Source organism: Bactrocera neohumeralis, chromosome 5 (assembly GCF_024586455.1).
Source record: "Bactrocera neohumeralis isolate Rockhampton chromosome 5, APGP_CSIRO_Bneo_wtdbg2-racon-allhic-juicebox.fasta_v2, whole genome shotgun sequence".
NCBI classification, from domain to species: Eukaryota; Metazoa; Arthropoda; class Insecta; order Diptera; family Tephritidae; genus Bactrocera; species Bactrocera neohumeralis.
In genome coordinates, this window is record NC_065922.1 from 12,072,245 (window position 1) to 12,100,207 (window position 27,963).

Below are 27,963 nucleotides of genomic sequence, written 5' to 3' on the forward strand. Positions count from 1 at the left end.
AAAGAGAAATGTCTAAAAAAAACAAAAAGTCTACATTTTTATTTCGCCATACTTATGTATATCTTTTACGTTTTTTATTATTGCGCAAATTACAAAATTTCAATTTTTCTTTTATCAAATTTCTACTCATAATATTTGCAGTGTTTTCGTTCGTTTCTCTTTGTTTTTTCTTTACAAAAATTTTATATTAAAAAATACAGCAATTATTTACTCAAACTTCAGCAAACGTACATATACAATAAATTTGCGAGAATTCAAATCATATGTAGCATGAAAACTTAAAATTACATTCGGTGTCTCAAGTCAAAAAAAAGCAGTTCACAAACATGCCTCTTAAATTAGTTACAGAAGAGTGATTGATGGACTCATGTCGATCTGCTGGATGTTGGTGAGTATGTGGTCTGTGCAGATGAGGAAGTGCTTCGCTCGTGGTCACATCACAGCGTATTTATCACGGTCTCTTGTGTTTGCTATTCGATTTTGGTGATTATTTGCTATTTCCATGCGCCTGTGTATTGTTTCAACAACTACAACAAACATTATACAACGTTCTTAGGTGAATAATTTTAGCAGAACTCCTACAACATTCATTGGAGCAGCACAATGAAAGCTGTCAAAAAATGTAGTTATTGTTGTTGCTTTATAATTTGTCGAATTTGCAATTCCGTATATTTTTGCGCGCACTCTTCTATCTCGTTGTTTATTGCTGCTCCGCAGGCTTTGCAAATTTGTAGCACCCTTGTTGTTGTTGTTGCTGTTGGTTTTTTATGCAAACAAATTTGTGGTGAGGAAAATAATTGTACAAATGTAATGTTAAAGTTCACACTTCTGGCTTTTTCTGCATTTCGTCGTCTCATTTTTAACGGTCGGTGTCATTTATATTTCCATTTGTTTTTGTTGTTGTAATTTTGTTTAGAGCTGTTGATAATACTACTTTTTTTCGTTTTACTTTTTGTTGCTGTTGATTAATGTTGTTGTGGTTTTTCATTTGTCAGTTGTTTTTGTAGAAAGAATGCAGTTATTTTGTGGTTAAAAAGTGCTTGTTGTTGTTGTTACTTAGTTGTGGTTTGTTGTTTTTGTGTGTGTGTTTAAATTGTAATTAATTTGTTTCGTTTCTTTTTAGTCACGAATTGGAATAGTTTGTGGCTTAATATGGCCACCGTCTCCTTCGGAGACAAAACGTTTACGTCCTCTGCAAAGAAGAAGAGAAATAGAAAGTAAAATTAGTTATATGAAATTGATTTTGTTGACTTTTATAACTATATTTAATAGCATTAGTATAATTAATACCAAATTTATTAAAATAACCTAACTTATATTCAGAGTTGCAAATAAATGCATTAAAAAATATAAAAATTAACATCTAATTTATTTTTTATTTAACTTGTAATTCCACAATTGTTAATTAATAATAATTTTCGAAGTTTTAATCCCAAACTGGATTGAAGAAAAAAATATATATCCCACAAATCGGAAAAATTAAAATTTCATTGCAGTTTTTAATTTGAAAAATATTTTTTGTTTTGATTTGACATGTCAATTTTTGGTTCAAAAAATATTTTCTCAATTTTCAATAACAAAATCGGAAATTTTCAATTTTAAATGCTAATTTTGAAAAAAAAATCAATTTTTAATTCGAATTTTGAAAAAAAAAAATAAATAAATTTGTAACACCAAATAAAAATTGAAATTTAGAGTTAAAAATTCAAATACTAATTTTGAATCCTAAAATTCCAAATTAGAATTGAAAATTGGAATTAAAAACTGAAAATTTATTTTAAAAAAATGTTTGAATTGCTAAATTCTCAATTCTGCTTATAATTACAAATTAAATTAAGAATTATTCTAAACGTTCGGGGGCCGCGAAGAAAACAATTTTAGAAAGCTAAAAACTTGACTGACTGTTTTAAATAAGTCAGCAAAAACAAAGAATTTTTTAAATTAAAATGTAAATATAATTTTTTAAAGAATTTTTAGGTTAGAAATCGATATTTAGTGTATCAAGTGGAGAGAAGAAGGTTAATATAATCTAATAGCGTTTTCTTTTCTCACAAAAATGTTGCATTTATACTGCTCTATGCACGAGCTGTCAAAATTGCGAGTTCTTTTCTCAAATATTGTCTTCGAAACAGGCAGAAGTGCAACATTTTCTACCCTCTCAAAACGTAAGAGTGTCAATTGTTCCGTGAATTTTTATTTATGGTTTCTAAGTATTTTTATGAAATAAAAGAAAAAGTGTTAAATTATAAGCGTTTTTTCATTAGTTTCGTAAATTACAGTTTAAACAATTTTTTATATTGTATGTACTAATTATTAATGAAAACAATGCAACAGCTGATTTATAATAGGGTGCGAATTGTTTGTTCTTTTATAATTTAAGAAATTAATACTTTTGCAGGGTGTAATGGAACATTTGTAATAAGCTGATAGTAGTAAAAAATATATAAATAAAAAAAAGTATAAAAATATTTTTACATTTTAGTTTATATATGAAATTAAATATTTTAACCTAATATTTAACCTAATTTTTTCCTTGAAAAAATATCTAAGCCACAAAACAGACGATTCATTTAATGCCTCCAATGGCAGCGACTAGATAACGCACACCAAGGTGTGTAACGAAATCAAAAGTGAAAGTAAGAGTTTGATTTTCATTGATTTTATGACTGCATTCACCGCATGCGCACGTATTTTGCACTATAAAAGCCTTAAAGCGGCCCACACCGTAGCACCGCTATTACTATCGCCCATCAATAGAGAACTCCTAATGGACATGCCGACACATCCAGCACACTCAGGCAGCTGGTTGCTCTCACAGTTGTCGTTGTTGTTGCTCACTACTCAATATCTTGCAGGGATGGATGCATGAATGAAAAGTGCGCCTGGATGTTTGTTTTGATTACTGCAGTGGCTGGAACGTGCAACGCGTGTGGGTTGGTGTACGCAATACTTGCCGCAGCAGGACCGGTTTCTCAGGACTCAGCCGAAAGCTTTCGGCGCGTTGACGTATTTACAACCCACATAAGTATGTATATGTACATAGTATTTATTTACGGAGAATTCTGTATTTTAGAGAAGCTTTTTAGAGCTCTGCGGCGGCATTGAGAAGTTCATTGTATGCGGCGAAACATTGGGTCAATGAAGTTTTTTGACCGTTTCTTGGTTGGTGGAGGAACTTGTGTCTGAATGCATGTGAGAATGCAGCCTGAATATTTATTAGTCGAATAATGTAGCATTTGGAAGGAAAATCCGAGGTAGGACATTACGTAATATTGTAATGAAGTAATAAATATATAAAAAAGGAAAGTAAATGTTTGGTAAAATTAGAGATCCTTGGAAAATGGTTAGGTTCAAAAAGTTTTTTTTATAATAAATTACATTGCGTCTAAATGTAGGCAACAGTGCATGAAAGATGAGAAACAATACGTTCCGGGGCCGGAATTCTCAGTGAAGGCTAAATGCTTTGTAATTTTTTCTTCATTAATTCACTAGAACTTTCCCCGGACCAAGGTTTTCTCTATTGTTGTTTCAGAAAAAATGAAGTAATTTCGAGGCATGGTGCCGGATTGACAGTCCTTGGCCGAATAAAAATCTCGGTCCGTTCCGGTTACCTAGATCCGAATGTCGTGGGAACGGCTTTTCGGTTTTCTCTCTATAGTCCCAGTACGTAATTCTGACGTCACTTTTGACGTTTAAATACGGTTAAATACCAATTTAAAAAAATCAAAATTTAATGTTTTGTCTAAATTCTAGAAAGATCTTAATTTAATTTTTTTCTAAAAATTGTTGATAAAACAAGACACTCGATATATTTATACACTACCTCTCATATGCAAGTATCCACGTGAGCTTTATAATCTTAAATGAAGGCAAAAAACTGTCGCTCAATCGACCAACGCATGTACATGACTGCCGGCCACCTAGTCGGGCATGATTGCGTGCGCAACAGCATCGGAGATCACATCAGCCGATCTCATCATATTTTGCAGCTAATTTTACAACTCGAACACTTCTAAAGACGCAGCGTGTTAGCTTGGCAGCTAGTCGACTGTTCGTCGTGAGTTCATTCACCCGCTGACCTTTTTTTGCATTCCCTCATTTTCTCACTCAGCGCTGCGGCAGCAGTGACAACTGCAAAATGAACGCACGTTGGGCGGCAAAGCAGCGGCATCAGCCACAGCAACTGTAAGAGGAGGAGCGCAAAAACAGCTGCTGCACACCCGACCAAAGCAGCCTGCGTGTATTTATCAGCGTTTGCAATGCAAAGCCTTTTTCTCGGTCTCATGCTGTTTTCTGCCGCCTGCGCTTTTTGTGCCATTCTGCCATTTCGTTGCAGCGCTAATACATAAATTTTCGTATTGACTCTTTTTGCTTTTGGATTTTGCTTTTGTCGGCCGAAACAAGTTTTAGTTGCGTTTGTTATTGGTGTATTTGGTTGCCACTGCTGTCGCCGTGCGCCAATTGCGCCCCATCGTGGGTTACAAGATCGCCTGATCGCTTTTTTTGGTACCTTTGGGCGAACTTTTCGGCTTCTTGTTGCTGTGAAACCGCTTTGTCGCCGAATTTGTGCTGTGCAATGACTAACCGGTAACGCAGTAGCCAGAAGAAAAGCATAAAGCAGCGACCCAAATCGATTGCAAGTTTTACCCTCCAGTTTGCTGCACCAGTAAACACCGAAGCAGCAAAGCTATTTATCACACCATTGATTTATTGGAAACGCTAAAAATTACAGCACAAAAGGTCTTCCAAAATGGAGAAAAATATTTTATCGGGCACTTAAAAGCTTCGCTATATGTTAGCGGGATTACAGGAGCCACACCCGTTGATTTTGTGTTTCTTTTTTGCTGTAGCGATCACTGAATCAATTATTTTGCCATTTTTACAAGAAAGTAGGATACCCGAGAGAAAAGTTCGCTGAACTTTATTGGTTTACAAGACCATTGAAGGAGTTTGCTACATACATATATTATGTACATACATTAATTACTTTAACTCCGGTTGCAGCGTAGGGACACACATATGGGTTATAACTAGTTTATGAAAAATGGGTTTAAGCGTTGGCATGCTTGTATTGGCTCAGCAGCCTATTTTGAAGGAGATTATATAGATCTGTATTAAAATACAGTAAAATGATTTCATTTCGTCAATCCGGGTCAAATTTGGTCAGATGGTATAGGTATGTTAAAACTGATTATGAAATAACTAATACGTATAAAATTTAGCATAGAAAAAAATAGTTTTCTCAGACTTGTCAAGTAAAAATTTATACCGCTAACCACAAAAACAACATTGTTGCATAACCTTAGCTAAGTAATCATATCGAAAACCCTGCTGTCCAAGGAAGGTCCACAGATAAGGACTCGCTAAATATATAGGAAGCTGGAATTAATGATCAGTTAAAAATTATTCTAAAAATACTTGAATGTATAAAAAATATATTTATTTGAGCTGAAATATGTGTATATTTATTTGAGTTGAAAATATTAAGAAGTAAAAAAAATGCATAGCTGGAATTTTTGATGAGTTTTTAAGGGTTAAAAACGGTTTATCTCAATTTCGCGCCAAACTACGAGTCCTATAGAAAAGTGTTATATGGCAATGTTGTAGATAATGAAAATATCTATAATTTTTATATACAGACTTTTTCCATATAACCTCAAAATGTATCTGAAAAATTCAAATAATTAAGTGCATGTAAAGCTTTCTGAGAATTTGGACCTTGTGACGTATTTAGTATTATACTAAAATCTTCCATGCTCTTCTGCGCTCTGTCAGCTCTCCTTCTTCTGGCAAAAAACAAAACATTTTTCGTGTTCTCGCATTTTTAAATGATTCAATAAATTTTTTGTTATTATTATTGTTTATATTTGCTTGTGTAGGCGTATTCAGTGAATGAGATTTCATTGACATTATTTATAAATTCCCCTTACACCTATTCTCTTTGGTTTGCTTGCAGCAAGAAAGTACACGTGTGCCATTTGTAATAAAATTTATTTATATACAAAAAAAAGTATTGCTGCAGATAAAAATATCATAAAATGGGGTTATTACTCGGTATAAAAATATTAAAAGAGTAGGCGTATATAATTAATTAACAATTAAAACAAGTTTATCAAACCTATTAAAGAATATTAAGTAAATTATTTTGAATTTCCGATATTTCTTTAATACAATCTTATAACAGTTACTGAAAAAAACTAATAAAAATAAAATAAAATTAAAAAAAATTGTTTAATGAAAAAAAAAATGAGAAAAAAATAGAAAATAAAATTGAAACAATGAAAAAGAAAAAAATATTTATTTATGTTGTATTGAAGTTTATAATAAATAGTTTATGAATAATAAAATTATTTTCTGATTTTGTTTTAATTTTTGTTTTTTAAATGAATAAAGAAAAATTTTAAATTAAACAAAATCAAAAATATTAATAAAAAAAATTATTTTTAATTTTTTTTGTTTGTTTTATATTAATTAATTATATTTTTTTAAATGAATAAAGAAAAATTTAATCTTTTTAGTTGTTTTTTTTTATTTAATTATGTGTCTTTTAAATAAATAAATTAATTAATTTTTTTCAAAAACAAAAAAATAAAAATAAAAAAAAACAAAAAGTAAAAAAAATTAAAACAAAATCAAAAATAAATTTGTTTATTAAAATAAATTAAATTACAACTTTTTTTTTCATGTAAAAAAATAAAATATCTGCTGCAATTGCGACAAACTACTCAAAAACAGTCTCATCACAAAAAATTTGAAGAATAACTCGAAAATTTCTCCACAAATTTGTCAAGATTTTCTAAACTAAATGTACCATAGTATATATGTATGTAATAAACTCCCGTATACATACATATACCATATAATGAATATAACGAATAAAATTGCAGAATATGTGCCACTCGTTAATTTAATTTTATTAACAAACAGCGCTAACAGATTATATAAACATATGAAAAGGAGTGTTTTTTTTTACTTATTTTTCGATTTTCCACACGTAGTCGTAAACACACCTGCCACGATCGGCGATGTAAAAAATAAGTTCGAAATGTCAACAATATTACAACATTTCACTCGGCAATGTGAACAGCATTAAGTAATTTTGCAATCAAAAGCAAATAAAAAAATATATAAATAAATGCAATATTAATAGCAAACATGCGTTGAAAATGACGATAAACGATAAACGCATAATAAATAAACAGAGTTGCAAGTTGCAACTGAAGTGCCAAAGAGCAATAGCCTGAATCAAGGCGAATTGCATTGGGCAAAGCAACAAAAGCACTTAACGCACACAAAACTACACATACATATAACGATATATGTAAATACATATACATATATATGAAGTACATACATATGTATAAAGCAAAAGTAGCGTTAAAGCAACGGCAAATGCACTCTCTATAGCTGCAAGCAGCAGTGGAGAGCTTTCAGCTGCACTTTGCATGTGCGCGTGTGGAGACGATAAATACGCGACACTGTGTCGACAACTGTACAACTGTAAAAAAGTGGGAGTGGCACAACAACAACTACAACGTTTATTTCTCCTCTGCCCACCCAGCAGCTATCAACTGCCAACTGCAGTCGCATTAAAAGCTTTGGTATGCGTTCTCTCTCCAGCAACTTGCACGCTCACACACTTGCACTTTTTTCTCAAGTCGAACCTAAAAATACCGCAATTCGTGTATGTGTGCATTGTGCGCGGTGTTGGGCAGTGCAGTGGAGGTTTTTGTTTAAAGTGCGCCGGGCTGCATGCCGGCGGTCTGTTTTTTGCCGCCAAGCGCTCGTCGCTGCTGGAGGGTGTTGCATTCGTTCGAATCATACGAAAAGCTTGCGGAGCGATCTTGAACCACATGCAGGTTGTTGCACCTCATAAAAAGCTTCTTCGCACACACGAAATAAAATAATATTGCATGAATTGGAAGGTGTGTGAGTTTATTGCTTGTCACATGGGCAACGACGTGGCAACGTTTGCAAGTTAGTGCTTTGACATTTTGAATTTGAAAACTTTTTGTTAAGATAAATTAATGAAAAAGTTTAAAAATATGTATTTTTATTTTTTATATTTTTTTTTTAAAAAAATATATTATTTAAAAAAAAAAAAGATTTTCAACTTTATTTTTATTTCTGACACTTTCGATTTTTCTGTTTACTATTGGTAATTTTGAATGGTATTTCATAAAATTTGCGGTATTTTAATATTAAAATTGAAAAATAAAAATAATAATAACTTTGAATGGTATATTGCTATCATTCTATTATATAGAACCTGTGCTAAACTAAAAAAATATATAATTAATTATTGATCTTATAAAAATAGTATTACTTTCAACATAAACACAAATTTATTTTCTTTCTATGAATATTTATGATATTCTGTTAATAACAAATACATACAAACACTCACATTTCATCAGCACTGGTTTTAATAAATACAGCAAAACTTGTGAGTGGTCAATGGAGGCAAACACGAGCGCATAAAATGTAATAAATCAGACAACGATAAAACTGCTACAATTAAAAATTATGATTTAATTGAAATTAATGAGCAGACATTTTAATAACTCACTGTTATATGAACAATAAAAAAAAAAAACAAAAAAGTGTTCGATAACTAAAAATACAAAGAATAAGTAGGAAGAAGATAGCAAAACTAGTCTCAGATAATTATTGTGGATTTTTGAATTTTTTTGTTTTTATTTTTAAAATTTTTTAAATTTTTTTCGTCATTTCAGTTGAATGTAATTCAAGATTCCAAAGGAACATAACCTTACTTTAATGAGGTCTATTGAAAAGAAACTCATTATTTTTTTCCAATAAATGGCTTTAGAAATCTGTATCCATACGGTATTGGAAGGATAAGACTTTGTACTAAAAACAGACAGTGCTTGAGCACTCATCAAAGCCAATTGTCAGATATTCACCCATGCTCAAGAATTCCTATTGTCGAAAATATCGTTAAAAGAAGGGAAATCATCGTTGAGTTCGCCCGTCATGTAATCACCGGACAATCGAAAACCCAGAATCTTGGCATTTCACATAACACCGTTTGGAACAATTTAAATAAGTCTTGAAGATTTAAAGAAGTCTTGAAACGGATGGTTGCTGGTGATGAAAGGTGGGTTACAGGTTTAAGGCCATGTTTCCAAATAGGGATCACATTGCTTCGCTAGCACCCTGCAGAATATTGGACTCTATCAATATGCTGGGAATAGGTGAGTCTTTGGGATTTAGGAGAGGGCACAATAGACCTAAGCTCGCGGAGCATTCCTCGTTTATCAATTAATCAATCAAGGTGGGTCACTTACGTTAAACGTTAAACGAAAACGGTTGTGGTCAAACCGCATTAATTCAGCGTAAACGGTGGTCAAGCCAAGATTGACGGTTAGGAATTTTTCACTATGCGTTTGGTGGAAATGATGCGTCTACCATAAACTGCTCTCCTAAAGTCAAATTCTCAATCTCTCTTTTAGAAACGGCTAGCTTTGGAAAATAGGACTGGAATTGTGTTCCATCAGGACAACGCGTAGACACACATGTCGATAGGGAGTCATCCGTAGTTGCGTGAGCTTGCTTAGGAGATTCTAATGCAATCACTTTATTGTCCGGACCTAGCACCAAATGATTACTACCTGTTCCCGTCTGCGGCAAATGATTTTTTATGTTAAAATCGCCTCAAGAGAAGCTTATAAAAATCGAATATCCCGGATTTTTGTTGGCAGGGACAACGGTTTCTATGAATGGAATTATGAAATTGAAGGTAATGGCAACGATTTATCGAACAAAACAGTGGATATTTCACCTAAAATGTATCAGTCGAACATATCACACTCAGTATACGAGTATGAGTTTCAAATGGTTCCAAGTTTCTAATCATTCGGTTCTTCACAAGCGGAACGTGGCCGGCTTTTAAACCTACCCACTGACAATCAACTAGACAGCATTATTAAATAATAAATATTTGTGCAGAGTTTAATATCGCTACAAGCTTTATTTTATTTCTGTAATGAGGATAGAGCCGTGCGTAGAAGATCTCGCAAGTGAGGAAAGTTCTATGAGCGTCATTCACTTGGGAGTGGTCAAAAACGATTCTTTTACATATGATTCAAGCGGCTCACGACTTCCAGTATAAGAACAAGTATCCTCAAGGAAGCCAAAAAACATCTGTTTGAAGGCGAAACATCGCTCCCAAGAGTTATGCGCTGGGTTAGCGACCCACCACGTAAGAAACGCCCCCAATGAAAAGAACAAAACAACTTTGGATGAGAGACACCCCCGCCGTTCCCACGACGGTCAAGGACTGTCAACTCGGCAGAATTTGCCGTTACAACAACATTGTAGATCCCACTTTTGATGACGACCACTGCGCAAACATATTAAGAATTACGATTTAAGGTCATGCACCTGAAAGAAGAATGTCTAACAACAAGTTGCTTCTAATAACAGTGGTGTCTTCAGCGAATGCTTTGCAAAGTTTCGACTTAATTTTGCAATTGAAATGCAATTTCTTCTTATAAAATCGAGTATCCAATGGGAATCGAGTTAAACTTGCAGGGAAGACTTTATGGAATAAAGCCACAGAGCAAAATGAAAATAGAAGTTCAACTAATTTGTATATCAGACGAGTAAGTTCTTCGTAAAACTCTTCAAGTTTTGGCGAAACAAAAATGAAAAAAAACGTATTTACCAATAGTTTAATAAATAAATAGATTTTAATTACATTTATTTTGTTTAGTTTTAATCGAATAATAAACAAATTTTAAGCCAAGTGGCGAGGGGCGACTGATTTAAAACTGGTTATAAAAAAGGGATTAAATTAGCTGTGAATGATTGATTATTGCCACTATAGCAATCTGTATACAATTTTATACAAGCTATGTACTCAAATTGTATATAGATATACATAAACACATACATATGTATATACGAGATTGAACACACACTATATATCACGGCTACACCAGGCAGCTTTGACAATTGAGTGATAAACCGGCAAAACTGCGGGTAAACACAAGCCATAAACAAGAATTCTGCAGACACCTATACATACATATAGGCGCACAGGCTTGTTTGTTTTTAAAATAAGCTCGCACACACTTAAATATAAGCGAATAATTCACTTATATACATTATGCGGATATACATACATATATGTATGTATGTACATATGTATATAAAGTAGGTATGTGTCGGGATAACTTGTAGGTATGTATGTATATCTAGAATTGCGCTGGCTTTCTGCACCGTGCCAGCTAAGGCGAAGCTAGCAGAGTCAGATAGCAAATGAAAGTCATAACAAAAATTGCGCAGCAGAAAATTCAATATATAAACGTGCTCGAGGCAGTATAATGCAAATAAACAAAAGCTATAGCGAGTTGAAAAACAAAATGAAAAAATAAAGTATAAATGAAAATAAAAATGTGTAAAAATTAAAATAAAAAGTAAGCGTAAAAGAAAATAAATATATTCAAAAAAATAAGAATGAAAAAAATATTTTTGTATTGTTTTGTATATGTATGTATAAGCTGAAAAAATAACAAAAAAATAAATAAAAGCTATAAATGTTCAAACAAGACGAACCAGTTGCGTCGTGACGAGTTGGAACAAATGGAGGCCAAACGAATGAACGAACGACGAGAACGAGTCAACAATGAAGGCAACAAATAGCCGGCGAAATATATGTATGAATGTGTGCAGAAAAAGTATACAATGATTATGCAATCGCTGCGATAATAATAACAACGACAAGAAACAATATGTGTAATCTTGTACATATGTACATATATACACATTTATATAAATACATACATACATACATATAAGCTATAAAGCTCTTTTGCTATTTGGCTGCGAAGACTACGGAGAAAACTTAAACACGACGAAAAGCAACAATGACTTCGGTTGTGTAAATTTTTTAATAGCAAAAATATTTTAAGCTACTAAATAGTTCTATTTATGCAAGTGTGCTAGACCACAACAAATTATGCCTTGGGGTCTTATGTAAGCCAGCTATAATTGCTTGAAAACACTATTAAAATAATATTTGTATGTATGTATGTTTGGACAGAATTCGGTATGCTGTGCTCAGGAATGAGCAAAATGATCGAAAGCAAAAAGCCGGCCGGCCGGCCGGCGAATGCAAGCGTATAATGTTCATCCATGTAAACACGTATTTATTTACTTTCATTGCGCTAGTATTTCTATTATCTTTTTCATACATATAAACAGGTGCATGATGTTTGTGAACTAAAGCGGTACGGCGATGTCTATAAACAAAGCGCTAATTTACATTTGCTCACTATATCACAAAAAAAAATAATAATAAAGACAAAACTAGAAAATAGTCATTTGTTCAGTTGTTCTCGCGGAATATGAGAATGCGGAGAATTTTTTTTGCACAAAGGAATTTGAATTTGTTCAACAAAAAAAAATAATAATAAATAAATTACAAGTTTTTGTAGCAATTTTAAAAAAGAAATGAAATTAAATTTATCGCAGAACAAGATGGAATTAATATGAACAATATAGGGTGATTCCGAATATGTTTTAAACTTCAAAAGTTATCTAAGGACATCAAAAAGAAGAATCAAAATTTGGTCAGAAAGTTCTAAAACTGTCTGTATTGTAAACCCTTCCGCTTCGTACATCATTTGATCAAATTTGATCCGGATTGGTCCATTTAAAAATTTTCTTTGTCACATTTGAAGTTTGATCTCCATATGCCAAGTAGTGTGTGTGTTTGACAACTGTTTCTTTATGACGCTAGAAGTTGGCGATTTTTACCATGAGAAAGATCACAAAAGTGAGCTGAAGATCCTACATTCATCCAAGGCATACTTACTGGTGAAAAGACGTGAGTTTATGAATATTACGTCGAAACCCTCCCAACAATATAGTTGGCGCTCCAAGCGAAAAACTGAGCTGAAACCGAAAAACCAAAATTCGCTAAAGGCACTGAAGACCTCACAGTCGAGGCTTAAAACAATGTTTGCTAAATTGAAATAAGCATTGGCCTGCTTGTATTGGCTCAGAAGCCAATTTTGAAGGCGTTAATAATGATTTGTTCCGACGACAGTCGGGTCTACGTCCGGGTCCGTTCGTTCGGTCAACTCGGCATAATTCTGTCGCTACAAAAACAACATTTCTATTAAAATACGTAAAAATGTTATTTTTTGTACGGATCAAAATTGATCATGTGGTATTTTTGGTAAAAAATTAATTTTGGAAATAATATAAAAATTACTGCATATATTTTTGGCTTTTTATGCACAAAGTTTAAATAATATCATGCTTTTGTTCTAGAAAGAAAAATAGAGGAATAGAGGAAAAAGAATGAAATTTTTGGTTCTTTTGTTGAAAGCTAAATAAATTATCTGAATTGACAGCTTACATTAAAACGTAAGACAGTTAATATAATGAAAATAATATATTTTTAGCTATTCTCTCTATTACTGTTGAATTTGATAAGCCAGCAAAATATTTAGGGTTTTCACAAGTCTCATAAAGTTATAAGTTATAACGATTCGAAAACATAGCATTGAGAATTGTAAATGTGTAAACTCATTTTTGTATGAAATCCAACAACAACTTTTTTAAACAAGTGTAAAAATTTATAATTTTATGATTTCGCGATGCTTTATGACGGGTTGTGAGTACCCAAATTATGACACAAATTGTAATAATTTATAATATAAATTTATTCTGGCAATAATTAAGAAGCTTAATTGAGAAAAAATATTTATTATACACAAAACCTTTGATTGATTTGATAATTAGCTACCAAAACTGTTTTTTATGAGATATTATTTGTAGACATATTATATAACATGAATAACTGTCTATCAAAACAAAGCCATAAAGAACTGTCTTAATGTCTCTAATAGCTTACACATTTTCCTACACCCTCACTTTCGCCATTACAATTAGTGGAAGCAAAAAAAAAATTAAAAAATCCATCTTTTTCCAAAACTACCTTATTAACCGCTTATATTTTTATTACTACAAGATAATGTAACTAAAATTTATGTGCAGACATCAAAGAGCAGCGAGTGGGAAAAATCAAAAAATAAACCTAATATATGGCATAATACCGCTAGATTATAAATGTGTACAAAAATAGCAGCTGTATTTGTCAGTTTGCTCATTTCAAGTATGTAGGTCAACAAATTTGTGGCCAAACACTTTTGTACACATACAATGTACATATACCCTGCCGAGAAAATATGAAAAAAATCATTATATAAAAAAATTTTGGTGTTCGAAATTTTTAGAAAGCATACATTTTGCTGTTTTAATAAATCAAAAGCTTTTTGTGGTTAGGTTTCAAATTTGAGACTTCGAATTTTGATTCTTCCAAACATTTTGCTAATATTTCCTACGGAGTATAGGTATATAAAAAACTGCATATGTATGCAAGCACTGATAACGAATGGAATAGTGAAATAGCGGCGCGGCCTATATTGTTATCAGCTCTATATAACAGATGTGAAAATACCCACTTTATAACTTTGTGTACAGACACTTTGCGAGAGCCAGTAAGTCTAAATATAAACTGAAATTAGCAGTTATGACATTGTTGGCAATTTTTATAAGTGCAATAAAGCCTCAGCTGAAACCACAAGAGCCTACCACTAATTTATATTTAAATAGTTATTTACAACTAAATATATAAATACTTAAAACCGGTAAATTTGGAGACTTACCTAGAGGGCATATTACTTAAAATCTTATCGGTTATAAAACCTCCACGATTGCAACGCTCTACGAAGCGATCCAATATTATATATGCAAGTGGCACATCCAAAACAATGTCAGCCATGTCGTCAAAAACGCGCAGGAAACCCTGTGTCAAAGAAAGAAAAAGAAAAATAGAAATAACAATTACTTTCAAAAAATTAATTATCTTAAATAAATAACTTTTTTTTTAAATATTTTGATATAAAAAATGTCTGGCACTATATAAAAACTGATAGTTTGCACTCTTCATTTTACGCACCTGCTCCATACCGGCTGGCAATACCAAGCATGCCTCATCCAACGACTTGAGTAGCTCACACATGGCCTCCTCGGTGGTCTGGCTAAGGGATTCGAGTGTCATGACAATGGCTTCATACACCAATTCATGATGGAAATGTGGTACTTCGAGTGCGCGAAGACAACGATGTGCTTCTTGTATGTCGCGTGACGACAAATACTCCTTTAGCAGCAATGTCATCTCCTTGGTGATGGTCTTGACTGGTCGCAGTGGCCCACCCATGCCCCATACATTGTCCAAATGTGCCCAACCCTGTTTCATGTGTAGTAGGGTGTCAGCACGTCGTATAGCAGCGGCAGCGTGTTGACTTTGTGCATCGAGATCAGTCGGCTTTGTGACGAATTTGGGTGGGAGGCAGTCATCGGCGACGGCACGTGCAAGGAAATTGCCTACAAGTGTGAAACAATAATGTGAATGCAAGCAATTGCAACAAAATTGCAACACTGTGTAGACAAAAGCCAACATGACGCTAGTCGCAATTGGTGTGACCACCTCTTTTACTTACCTAGTATGGTAGGCGCGTCCGGAGTGTCCAACGTCAAGTCCGGTAAATTTTCGAGTAAAATTTCAAAACCTTTCTCGATATCCTTGGCGGTTATGACACGTCCATACAAATCGGATATCAAAACCGATGTCATTTCACGCTGCGAATCCTTATGATCCATTGAGATCTCAACCACAACGCTTGTCACATATGGTCGCAGCGGACCGGTAAGTATCTCGTCAAAGCTCACAGCCACCTCATGGGTATCGCCGTGCTCATAATACTCCAAAACAATTGGTTCAGCCAATTTGAAGAATTCTTCCGGTGTCACCTCCGGAATAACTTCACGCAATTCGATGTTCTTATCATTACATTCACTATCGTAGTTGGGATCATTCTCATCTTCGTACACTTCCTCGAGCGCTTCCGAACCCGGCAAACCCCAAACACCCTTACCGCCGGCACCACCTTTCTTTGGCAAACCACGTCCGTGGCCGTTACGTGAACGACGACTATTCTTCCAGCGACGATGTGGCACAACATAACTGCCCGTGGTGCTATTGAGTGCAGCAGCAATTGCTGCACTGGCAGCACCATTTGTCTCGCCACGACTATTTTGTCTCTGTATGAGACGTTTGGCTTTGCGTTTGATGCGATCATGTCCATCGCCGACGGGTAATGGCTTCTTCATGAGCCCATTCAAGCTCTTCCCCGAATCAGATGAGCCATTTAGCTCCACAGCCTGCACTTCCTCGTTGAGCTCACGTTCCACGGAACTCTCACGTGAGTCCGCATTGCCGTTTTGTTGGGCGGTTTCGATATCCATCTCCTTTAATATTAGCTTACTAATGCTCTCTTAAATTCGCCTGAGTTCAGTACGTTAATTTTTAGTTATATAGTATTTATTTACGTATTTTGTGTTAGATGAATATATGCAGTTATGCTCCGATGTCACAAACAATGTTCACTCACTCACTCAAGTATACAACACGCTTATGGATGGACTTGTACTTTTCAAGCAGGTGCTTAGAAAACAGTTAATTTATAATAATAGTATGCGCTTAAAGGTGGAGTTTGCAAAAGCTGCAATGGTGTTAGTAACCTCACAACCTCCAAAACCTTTAGGGCTTCACAATGGGCGTTATTAGGAATCCAGCGCTGTAAAGATGAGAATATTAAAAAAATTAATTCGAAGAAAATTAAAAAATAAGAAAAATTTAAGTTTAAATTAATTTGAGACCTTAAAAAGCTCAATATCATCCTATCAAATTTGACCCGTACTGCCATTTTTTAGCAACTTCTAATTTCCTAATCTCTTCAATTGGAAGATCCGAACATATTTTCTATGGAAACCAAAAATAACACTTCTAGAATCTAGTTTTTGGGAAACCGAACTTGCATTTTCTCGCATCTTCCGAATTTATTCAATTGGAAGACCTCAACATATTTTTTATAGATATCAAAAATGACACTTCTAAAATCTAATTTTTGAGTACTGTAACCTAAAACTTAAAAAAAAAATCCCTAAATAAAATGTATCTCAAATTACCCGTTTTATGACCTTAAAATGCAACAGTTCTTTCACTTTACGACCTTAACTTGCTACAAACCAGTTAACAATTGCATAGCGTAAATACTTAATACGCTGATAAAGGCCAAACTCTAATGCAAATATGTTTGCAAGTGCACTAGAAAGCCGCGTTCAATGCACCGAGAACAAATCGTGAAACCAGCCAACCAATCCGGACTATCAAATGATTTCCACCGTCATTTGATACGCCGAACACGTCAAGCGAAGGCAATCTTGACTCACTAGATCTTCAGCCCAGTATGTATTTATGTACTATATATATTATATGTATTCATACATATAAGTATGCTTAACTAAATATCACAACTGGGCGATAGTTGACGCAAATACAACCATCCAAACATATGTATGTACATATATAGGCATGGCTTGGCTTTTGAGTGCACCGACTTACTGGCTGCCAATTGCGAAAATATTTTATGCACCGCCATGCACTTAAAGCCAAAGTACTAGTTGAAGGTTTGTTTTTATCTACATTCTATTTACACACATATCCATTGTAGTTATTTATGTATGTTTTTATGCTCTTTTCGAGTTTAAGGCCTTAGAAGTGCGTCGCAGTTGGCTCGCTTTCCATATGAATGGTACTTATGTTTGTAGATATGTACGCCGGTTCTGTCTGACAAATCAAACTATGTGTCAGCTTTGTCGCTTCATAAACAGAATTCTTTTATTTGTTTTGTCTGCCAAGTTTAGCACTATTTGTATAATAAAGCAAAGGCGTAGGTAGTTAAAACCAAAACATTTGAACAAGGAATCATTATTATAATAAAAAAATATTAAAAAATAAAAAAATAATAAAAAAATATAAAAATAATAAAAAATAATAAAAAAATAAAAAAAATAATAAGCAAATTAAAATTAAAAAAAAAAAAAAATTAAAAAAAATTAAAAAAAAAAAAAAAAAAAAATATAAAAAAAAATTTAAAACGTAAACAAATTTATCAAAAAACCAGAAAAAGTTTAAAAAAAAATCGTCACCTGAAATGCAAAAAATGTAAATAATTATCAAAAGTCTTAGAGAAAATTTTAAATTAACTAAAAGTAGTAATGAAAACAAATGAACCAGTTTTTGAATATTAAAATTGTTTTGTTTATACATTTTTTTTTTTCATGCCATGTAAATTTCCGAAAATGTTGTTACGTTATTTTGCATTTCAGGTGACGATATGTATCATCTAAAACTAAGGTCATTTAGGTGAAATCACATATCTTGGGACCTGCTCGACAAATTTCAACCAAATTCGGTAGATTACATTACTTTAACATTCCTATGGCACAGTGTGAGAATGGCTAAAACCACGCCTCCTTCCCATATAACACAATTTTAAATTCGTTTTGATTCTCTAACTTTTCGGTATACAAATCCTATTAAGGGGTTACATGGGTTTACAGGTTTCAAAAAATCGATTTTTTTATTATTTTATTAAATTCTACAAAACCTCTGGAATATTGTTCTATATTTTAAAGTTGATCCGAGTAATAGTTTCGGAGATACAGTCTTAAGAACTTGTGCGCTAGAGCCTAACGCGTTTTTGTCGAAACTGAGTTTTTGAAGTCGGTTGAAGTTCAAGATACAATTCTCGGGTCGAAGGATATTTTTTACGATTACATCTATTCGAAACAAAATGTCGCGAAATTTTCACTGAAATTTTAATTTTTTTTTTTTGTAAATATGTCTGTCAAAAATCATATTTTCAGATTATTTTTTCCTTCGCCCAAGTTTTAAATTATGGTTTTATCCTGTAGTTTAGTCCGAGTTTAAAATATGTTTTTCCAAAAATGTCAGCATTTCTTTGTTGATAGTGTATGTTTGTAACAATAAAATATTCTAATAAAATATTTCATTTTTTTATATGAGAAAATTGTTGAAGAAATGCCGTTTTTTACCCCAGGGCCCCTTAATATAACGAGATTTCCACGAATAGTGCCTTTGAAATATGCAAACGTATGATCAATAATTGTCTTAATCCAAGCAAAGCCAAGCTCCTAAGGGCCGAATATGCTGACCACAGCAATTATAGTTGACTTTTGACCGAAAATATTAGTCAATGTATGAGATATATAATTGAAATGCAGAGAGAATCCTTTCTGATAAGAGCATGTCTGTGTGTTAAAAATGGGTTGTATCGGGTCAATACTTCCCTTAGCTCCCATATACCTAACATAATGATTTTCGAACTTCCAGGTGACTTTGAGTTATCCAAATGAAAATAATAGAGGGTGTTTTGCTAACAAGTGTATCTTTGTACCAAAAATGGGATCAGGATTTTCGAACATCTGGCTAACTTTGCGCCATATGATTGGTGTTGCTATGGTATTTCCCAGGCTTTAATTCTTGCAAATTCCAAGAGTATAAAATGTTTGGTTGCACTCGAATTTAGCTCTTCTTTACATGTTATTATTACATTCATTATTGTATATTGTAATATCAATACTTTTTCAAGTTTAAAATCCGTAAAAATCGAAAATATCATAATGCTGCATAATAAAAACTATACAACTCGTTCAAAGATAAATATCAAATGGATAAAAAAAATTTCAAATACTCTTAAGACTTATCAGCCGTTTATTTATAGCTCCAAAACAAATATACATACATATGAACGAGTATGTACATAAGTATGCACATTCTTGGAGTACCCCCTATCAATAATGGCGTTCACTTACGAATGCATTGTTATGGTTTGAATTGCGGCGCAATTAATTTAATCAAAGCGAAACTGTTCGATAATGAACCGAAACGAAAATTTACAAGCTCTGGAATCCCTTATATAAAATACGATAATGTTGTTGTATTTTATTTCGATTAAAGCATATGTACATATGTATGTAAATTTGTTTAATAGCCGTTAAACCATTAAATGTTATAAAGAAATGACAATTATAAAGAAAAAAATCGAATAAAGTCAAAAGGTACCACTTCAGTGTGTTCTTATTCGGGATGAACTCGCAGAAACGATGTGGAACAAAACAGGTATAATAGTAGTTGGAATAAAACCTTAAGACATATGTATGTACAAAGACATTATAAGACTTTTACTGCATACCGCCTTAGAACTTTTATTTCAGTTTTGTTATTATAAAATCAACAAATATTAATTATTTTCTTAACTACCGAGTAGTAGTAGCATGTAAATTGTACTTTTATCAAGAAACAGAGTAAGAGACTAACCAGAATTTACATACATACACATTTGGTCAATACGAAGTACCACCAAAAAATCACTAAATCGACTGGAGACTATTTAAAACATTAAAACTTTGAAATATTAACTTTTATAGCCTCATCTTACACATGAATAACAACTCTAAAAAAATATACTTTATATTAAACTAATGAGTTTGTTATATAAGATACTTAAATAAAATTGTCTAGTTATCGCACATCCGACCTGACCTACCACAAATTCCGCAATTGCATTTAAATTAGTTTTACGTATTCACACGCGAGCCAACACTTGTAACTATTACAAAAGCTCTGTCATGGCAATCAAAACACTTACAAGTGGAAATTTCTGCTCGACCAGATGACAAGTGGAACTTGCGAATTCGGATAATTCTAAAAATATTGCGCAGTTTTCCGTAAATAGCATGGAAATAAAAGGGAAAGATAAGAGGGAGAAGAAAAGTTTCAGCTATAAATGTCAAAAAAGCTCTTAACTATATTTAGCCAGACAGACATATGTGCATGCATACATATGTACATATATATGTATATTTATACTTGCGATTACAGCTTCTAACATAAATAATAATGGAAAGAAACAAAAGACTTGTGAGTAGCAGCTGGGCACACCCTATCTAATCTAACAAAGTCTTTTGAAAACGAAAGTGAAGCTTCGTTGTAAAAATATATAAAAACAAAATGCAAAATACAAACATACATAAATTAGTGCATATACATACATATTTATGTATGTATATATAGGTGAATACGACAGGGCAGGTGCAGGAAGAAACATTGTAGTGGCCGTGAAATTTGTGAGCAGCGTTTGCCGGCTAACTGATAGAGACCAGCGTGCAGCAGCTTTTACACGACAAATTAAGACGCAAAATATTTTTCAGAACGAACGCACCACCAAAAGGCAATAAAAGTAAAATACAAAAATTAAATAACATTGTAATGAAAGCAAAACATATCAGCAACGAAATTTTCAAGGTTAAACCGGGCGAAATAAACATAAAACCAGACAAGAGAGAAGGCACAAACGAAAAGGCACATAGCAAACAAAGTATGTATGTATGTATATACAAACATAATATTACTTATATGTCTGTATGTATATATTTTCATATGTATGTATATCAAACAGATTGGACTGGAAGATTGAGTGCGACAGAATGCTTGGGGCGCGACCAAGGGTGGAAGGTAGTCGGGAACATGTGGAGCAGGGAAAGGTGGGAACGAGCGGATGTGTGCTTGAATATAAAACATGGTAATGGTAAACAGAAACCGGTTACAACAAAAATAACAATTGTTTTTGATCGCACATCAACTACAAAGTACTTTGGAGTAGCTACCCTGTAGGGAAAAATTAGTAGGTATGCCCAGCGTGTGCCGGTTCGACAATAGCGCAACGAATTAGGAGTGAAACTGATTTTATTTATAAGCTTTTTTGTTAATACGCGACGATTGTGATCCAACGAGTAGACTCATTATCAGTAAGAAAGTAAAGGGGAAAAGTTCTGCAACACTTTTGCAGAGCAATATGATGTCACAGAATCAACCAGTGCGCTACGGAATGAGTCTTTCTTCAGGGTATGAACTACTTACTCATGAATATTGACATATGACGTATCGGATTGTTTTCATATTCATAAAAGTTTCATATATCGAATTTGATACATACTTAAATAAGTACATAAAAATACATACATACTATATATGTATGTATACAAATGTATTGAAAATTCAAATAAGCGGCATGAATACATAAGTATGTATGCATATTATGTACTCCAGAACATTTGCAGATGCCGAATTAGCTTTTTACCTGCTCAAAAAAAACGAAAGAAGATACAAAAAGAGTAAAGTATAAATAATATACAAAGGCATTCAGCCTACCTTTATATATGTATATCAAATTAAAGTCAAAATTACAGCATTCCATATGGTTGGAACAATAATTCCCACAACAGCCGGTTTTACGAACTAATTCCGATTTATATATAATAGTATTCGTGGAAAAGTTAAATGCTGTTACTTTGGAACCATTTTCAAAATTTTTAAACTAAGGGTTTCCAGCATTTAAGGGGCTAAAGGTCACAGCTCCCGGATTAACAAACATCCGGGATGTTTTACGAACTAATTCCGATTTATATATAATAGTATTCGTGGACAAGTTAAATGCTGTTACTTTGGAACCATTTTCAAAATTTTTAAACTAAGTGTTTCCAGCATTTAAGGGGCTAAAGGTCAGAGCTCCCGGAGATCAGCTCTGTTTCCTTTCCAAATAAATATTTTTACTAATACTAAGTATTTTCGGCATTCTAATTGTATATAATTTTAATCATGGGTTTTATAAGCCCTTTTGCATGCCTCAATACTGTCCAACATGGGCATGGTCTCTTGCGCACACTGCCAGTTTTGCGACATGGAACAGGAAAATACAGAACTAGATTGCCCAGCAATTTGTAGAGGCAGACTCAAGGCCCCAGGATCTATCGACGTGGACAGGGATCACACCACCTCCATCGCGCCCAGCAAGCTCCGGAAATTACTCAGAAAACTGGACCTTTGTGAACAAATGTGATATAGGGTAGGGCACAATATACCATAGGTCGCAGTGCAAAACCTCAAATATTTTCTTTCTTTCTATTCGAACCTTCATATGGCTAAATAATGGGTTGTCAAAAAAGTCTTGCGGTATTTTTATTGAATTTTATTTTTTTTTTTTATTGAAATTGAAATGAATTTTTGATGACTCATGCCCAGCACTTGAACGCAGCCGTATGCCGGTCTCTTTCGACCAATTCAGCGATTTTATCGCAATTTTCGACGACAGGCCTTCCGGAGCGTGGCGCATCTTCGACCACCTCTACACCATAACGAAAACGTTGAAACCATCGTTGTGCGGTGGAAACGGAAACTGTATCGGGTACAACTGTAACTGCACAAATTTAATTGGTGGCTTGAGATGCATTTTTGCCTTTATCGTAACGACTTAAAAGAAACGACAATCAATCAAACACGTGTTAGCGCGTGAAATGAGCTTTCCAAAAAGGTATAGCATGACCCGATGCGACGAATAAAACTAGAACTACGCGCTTTCAGCGCCAACTAGCGAAAATACCGCAAGACTTTTTTGACAACACATTATTTCTAAATAGCCTTAATTGATTTCTAAAATATGAAATAAGTCTTTTTTGGATATCATAATCGTTTTTTAAGTTATATTTGTAGAAAAAAGTATGAATTCAAATTATTAATATTTGATTGTGTCTCAGCTTAAAATAGTTTTACACATTTTGAGGTTATGTTACAAACTGCGAGCTATTCCTAAATCATGATATAACTTTGGTCAAGTTTTGGTTATCAAAGTTCGAGATTAGTTTTGTATGATATTGGGGTACTGATTGGCAGAAGCCAAACAATTTTAGTGGCTATTCTGGCCTATTTTATGTTGATTTCAATGTGAGTATTAAGATAAATAGTTTTTTCCAAATATAACTTACTCTACTAATAAAACAATCTTTTAGTGTCACTGTATATACTAATACATATTTGTATGTATGTATGTATGTGCATTTCAGGAATCACTTAGGGGAGTATTTTATATAAAAAAAGGAATTTGAAGTATGTGCATACAAGGATATGGGGAACGCACAGCGCATGACCTTGAAAATTTGTATGCAACAACGCGCTATGTAGTATATAATGGATATGGGCGTGTTGGTTATATATGTATGCATGTATGTATACCAACATATTCCAGCAATTTAAAGCACCACATACCTAAATACAACAGGATATTAGACGACAAACGAGATTTTGTTGGAACATGAAACTGCGTCGCAAAATTAAACGCCAGGCATTCTCAGCAGATGTAATATCAAATAGCGGGCTGTGAGTGGAAAAGCACAAAATGTTGGCGGCAAAAGCAATTACTTGCATACAACACGAAACTTTCGACGGTTTTGAGGAAGGCGTGATATTTTAGCCTGAATTTTCTGGCTTTTAAACAATTTATTTAACATTAAATCGGATATTTTCTTAATTTTCCTTAGTAAACACATTGAAAAGTGCGTCGCAAATAAAAGAATTTCGGCACTTTAATTATGTACGTTCATACTTATGTACGTACATATGGATGTGTTTGATTACGTATGTTTTCGACGATCAAAAGTTTAAATGAAAATAAACACGAATTGTGCGCCAAATGGATCGCTGCCAACAAGAGCGCACGCATATTTTCTACCCAAACAGCCGACAGGGGCTGTAGGTGTGGGACTGGGTAGCCGGCGGAGATTAGACGCCTCAAACTTATTTGTGTGTGGTGTGGATACTAGACAGCTAGCCGATGATGTTTGGTTGCTACTATTACATATTCAGATATTACTTCACACTTATGCAAACACATTCATATGTATGTATATGTACTTATAAATTTTATTGCTGTGACTTTTCGGCCATCACAGCTACCTTTTAATATTATGCAGTATTTGTTGTGCTATGTTGTTTTTGACAACATGTGATTATTATTATTCTTTCTTTTTCGTTTTCCGTTTCTACAATTTGTCTTCATATTCTAAGATAAAGTAGCCAGGAGCAAAATACACTTAAAAACAATTTATTACAAATGATATGCAAACATATAAACATTCATATCACAATTGATTTTGTTGGTGGGTGTGCACGGTTCGGCGGTGTGCCGCCGTCAATTTTATCACGTAGGCCACCATAAAAGAGAAACAAAAACAATAACAAGTGTAGACGCACAAAAACTTAAATAAAAATAGGTGTCAGAATAAAAAAAAACTAAAGGTAAACAACAACAATAGCGCCAACATGACATATTTATGTATAGAGAATTGATGAAAACACATTATTTTATTTTAAAAATGTTTGTTAATTGTTGTTGCAATTGTGACCTAATTTCGTTTATTGGCAGATAACACATAAGTACATACCTTAATCTCGACTAAATAAAAGAATATTACGGAAAAGAAACTTTCTTGCTTGTTCTATTGGTGGTTAAGTGGCATTTTGGTACTACTTTCCAGAATTATATAAATAAAAATCTATTTTTTCTTAAGCATTTAATAAGAAAATAATTAATTTTTAATATAAATGCTGCGTTATTAATTTATATGATTATTTTAATAAACTAATCGAAGAAAAAATTATTCAAACGCCATAAGGCAAAAATTTTATGAACCCTGTCAAAGTATTTTACTTGATTGTATGCAATTAAACTAGTTATGTATGCATAATTGCTAGAATTTTCGATAAACAACTTCAAGTATATGATTTTCATTTGAATAATTATGCATCTCATTAGTAACTGTTCTATTTATGTAGCTATGAAAACTTATTGAAAGGCAAAAAACAAAAACGACAATGTTAATGAACATTAAATAACAATCATAAAAGAATTAGTCTAATTATGCTACTACGTATCAAAACAATAATATTTTTCTACAAGTTGTAACCGATATTGAAATAAAAACACATAGCACCTTAGAACTATTATTTTTATTTTTGAACAGCGCAACTTTACTAAAGTAGTGGAGAGGCCTTTCACTTTCATTAAGTTAACGGGTATACGGTAGGTTAGGTATTTTTCAGAGGGTGTGTTGATTGGCACACAAAAAATAAATACTAATGACATTTATTGCAAACTAAATCTCCACAAAAGCGAGAAAATAAAAATATCAATATTTAAACAAAAAATTGAAAGTTCAAAAGTTTTCTTAAATATGTAAGTTTTTTTATGCAAATATATTTTAAGCAATTATAATGCATCGATTTCCACAATGGACAAATTAAAATTTCATTGGATATTTGTGAGAATATTTACCTAAATATTGAAATATTTTGCAAAACTGCAAACAAGTAATTTTTGTGGTTAACGAATGTTGAAATTTATTTTTGCCAACGGAAATTGCTTTCCATTGCTTTTCCACTGCTGACCAAGCAATAAAATTAATATTGCCGAGATATCACAAACATCAAAACTAAATAATGAATTTTTAGAATCAATTTTTTTTTTCAGAGCCAACGATCAGAACATTTAGTGCAGACGTTTGTGTCTTTAAATTTAAAATGTTTTGCCTTCGCCCGCAGCAATTGCAATTGTATCAGTTGGAGGTCTAACCATGTTGCTAACAACAGCAATATGTATAAATTGTTCATGGTATACATATATAAATACCTATTTACTTCCCATTAACATTTTATATATTTGTGCTCTTGATTAGTTACCGCGTAGCACAACAACTGTGCAGACCGGCAACGCAACGAATAATACAAAATTTTGCCGCCCTTCTCCAATTCGATTTGGTGGTGCGGCACAACATTCTGGAAAATTCCATACAGTTTCATCATCTTTATACATATATAACATTACGAACATTAGTTACATTATTAAAACAAGGAAAATATAAGGAATAAAGCAAAATACTCATAAGACATACATATGTGAATATTTTCTTTCAGAAATGTGTGTTTTCATACACAGTAAACCGAACTGGATAAGAATAGATTACAACAGCTCGTCAGTGACGGTACAAGCACATGTATCTACATTTCTCATATGTGTATACATGTCTATTTATTTATCTACAAAAAGAAGCAAGCTGCTTCTTATGTCCCAAGTCAGCTACAGCCACGATGGCAAGTTTCTTTCGATAGTCTCACAATCACGTTGTAAAATTAGGTACCTAGCCAAATTCTAGAAAAATCCATCACTTAATATTACGGTGCTGTTAACGCAAGATTCAAATTAATAATAAATCGACAAAATAAAATAAAACAGTATAGAATTTTTTTTATAGCAATGCCTACCTTCTACTTCTTCGACCGAAGATTTATTCTCCAAATGGTTGTCTACTGCCTGAGAGACATACAATCGTTATTAGATTAGGTTTATTTTTACAAAACTTGTAAGTGTAATCACTATATACACATTTAAATAACAATTTTTGCCGATTTACTGCAATTTTTCTTACAAAGTAATCGCGCAAAGACACTGGAGTTCTCGTTTATATTAAGCAATCTGTTCAGTTATTTCTCCTTTCCTTGTGCACAATTCTGTCAATACTATTCTTGAAGTTTTCGTTTCACACAGCAATGAAAAAACAGGATTTTCCCAATTGGACTTTCGCAAGATATGCAATTGTATATTTATGCTGAAGAATGTAATTTTTAAATGTCAGCGCGACACGGAAAATAATTTTTGGCAAGTCTTAATTGCTCGTTTTTGTTTTTTTTTATAAGATATTTTACATGAAGTTTTTTTAACAAGCTTGTAAGCAAAGTTTATTTTTATAATTTCTTTTTGACAAGTGATGAGTGTGATGGAAGAAAAACAAATCGCGAAAAACAACACATACGCACTTTGGTGGAAATGCAATAGAAAAGAAATGCCTTGTTGCCTTTTTCCAAATTTGTGGCTTTCTAGTGAATTAGACACAAATTGGTTTCGCTATTGCCTTTGCACATCAGAAGCAAACACTTATCGACTTCTATTTGCTGCACTAGTATTTTTTTTTAAGTTACCCAATATTATTAGCACAGTAATTACAGCAAAACTTTGAAGTTGAAAATCCAAATGCTAGAGATTCACTTAGCTTTTAAGCGCTCAAATATTTAAAGAACTATTCAGCTTGTCGCCAATTAATCGTGTGTTC

At 33.0% G+C, this 27,963-nt stretch overlaps 1 protein-coding gene and 1 long non-coding RNA gene across 4 annotated transcripts in view; one reads left to right on the top strand and one right to left on the bottom strand.

The window, feature by feature from the left end:
- LOC126758095 (uncharacterized) overlaps positions 1-27,963 on the top strand; it is a 317,225-nt gene that overhangs the window by 233,341 nt on the left and 55,921 nt on the right. The window lies entirely within an intron of this gene.
- LOC126758073 (programmed cell death protein 4) lies at positions 32-27,961 on the bottom strand. Of its 3 annotated transcripts, none has more exons than XM_050472097.1 (5): positions 27,833-27,961; positions 15,540-16,676; positions 14,996-15,423; positions 14,703-14,842; positions 32-1,192 (listed from the first exon to the last, which is right to left on the bottom strand). In XM_050472097.1, exons 2-5 carry the CDS (start codon positions 16,342-16,344, stop codon positions 1,120-1,122), a joined length of 1,446 nt encoding a protein of 481 aa, XP_050328054.1. In that variant the 5' UTR covers positions 16,345-16,676; positions 27,833-27,961; the 3' UTR covers positions 32-1,119. The 3 variants fall into 3 exon arrangements, with proteins under 3 accessions (XP_050328054.1, XP_050328051.1, XP_050328053.1); XM_050472094.1 differs by having other exon boundaries at positions 27,119-27,961; XM_050472096.1 differs by lacking the exon at positions 27,833-27,961 and adding an exon at positions 20,514-20,572.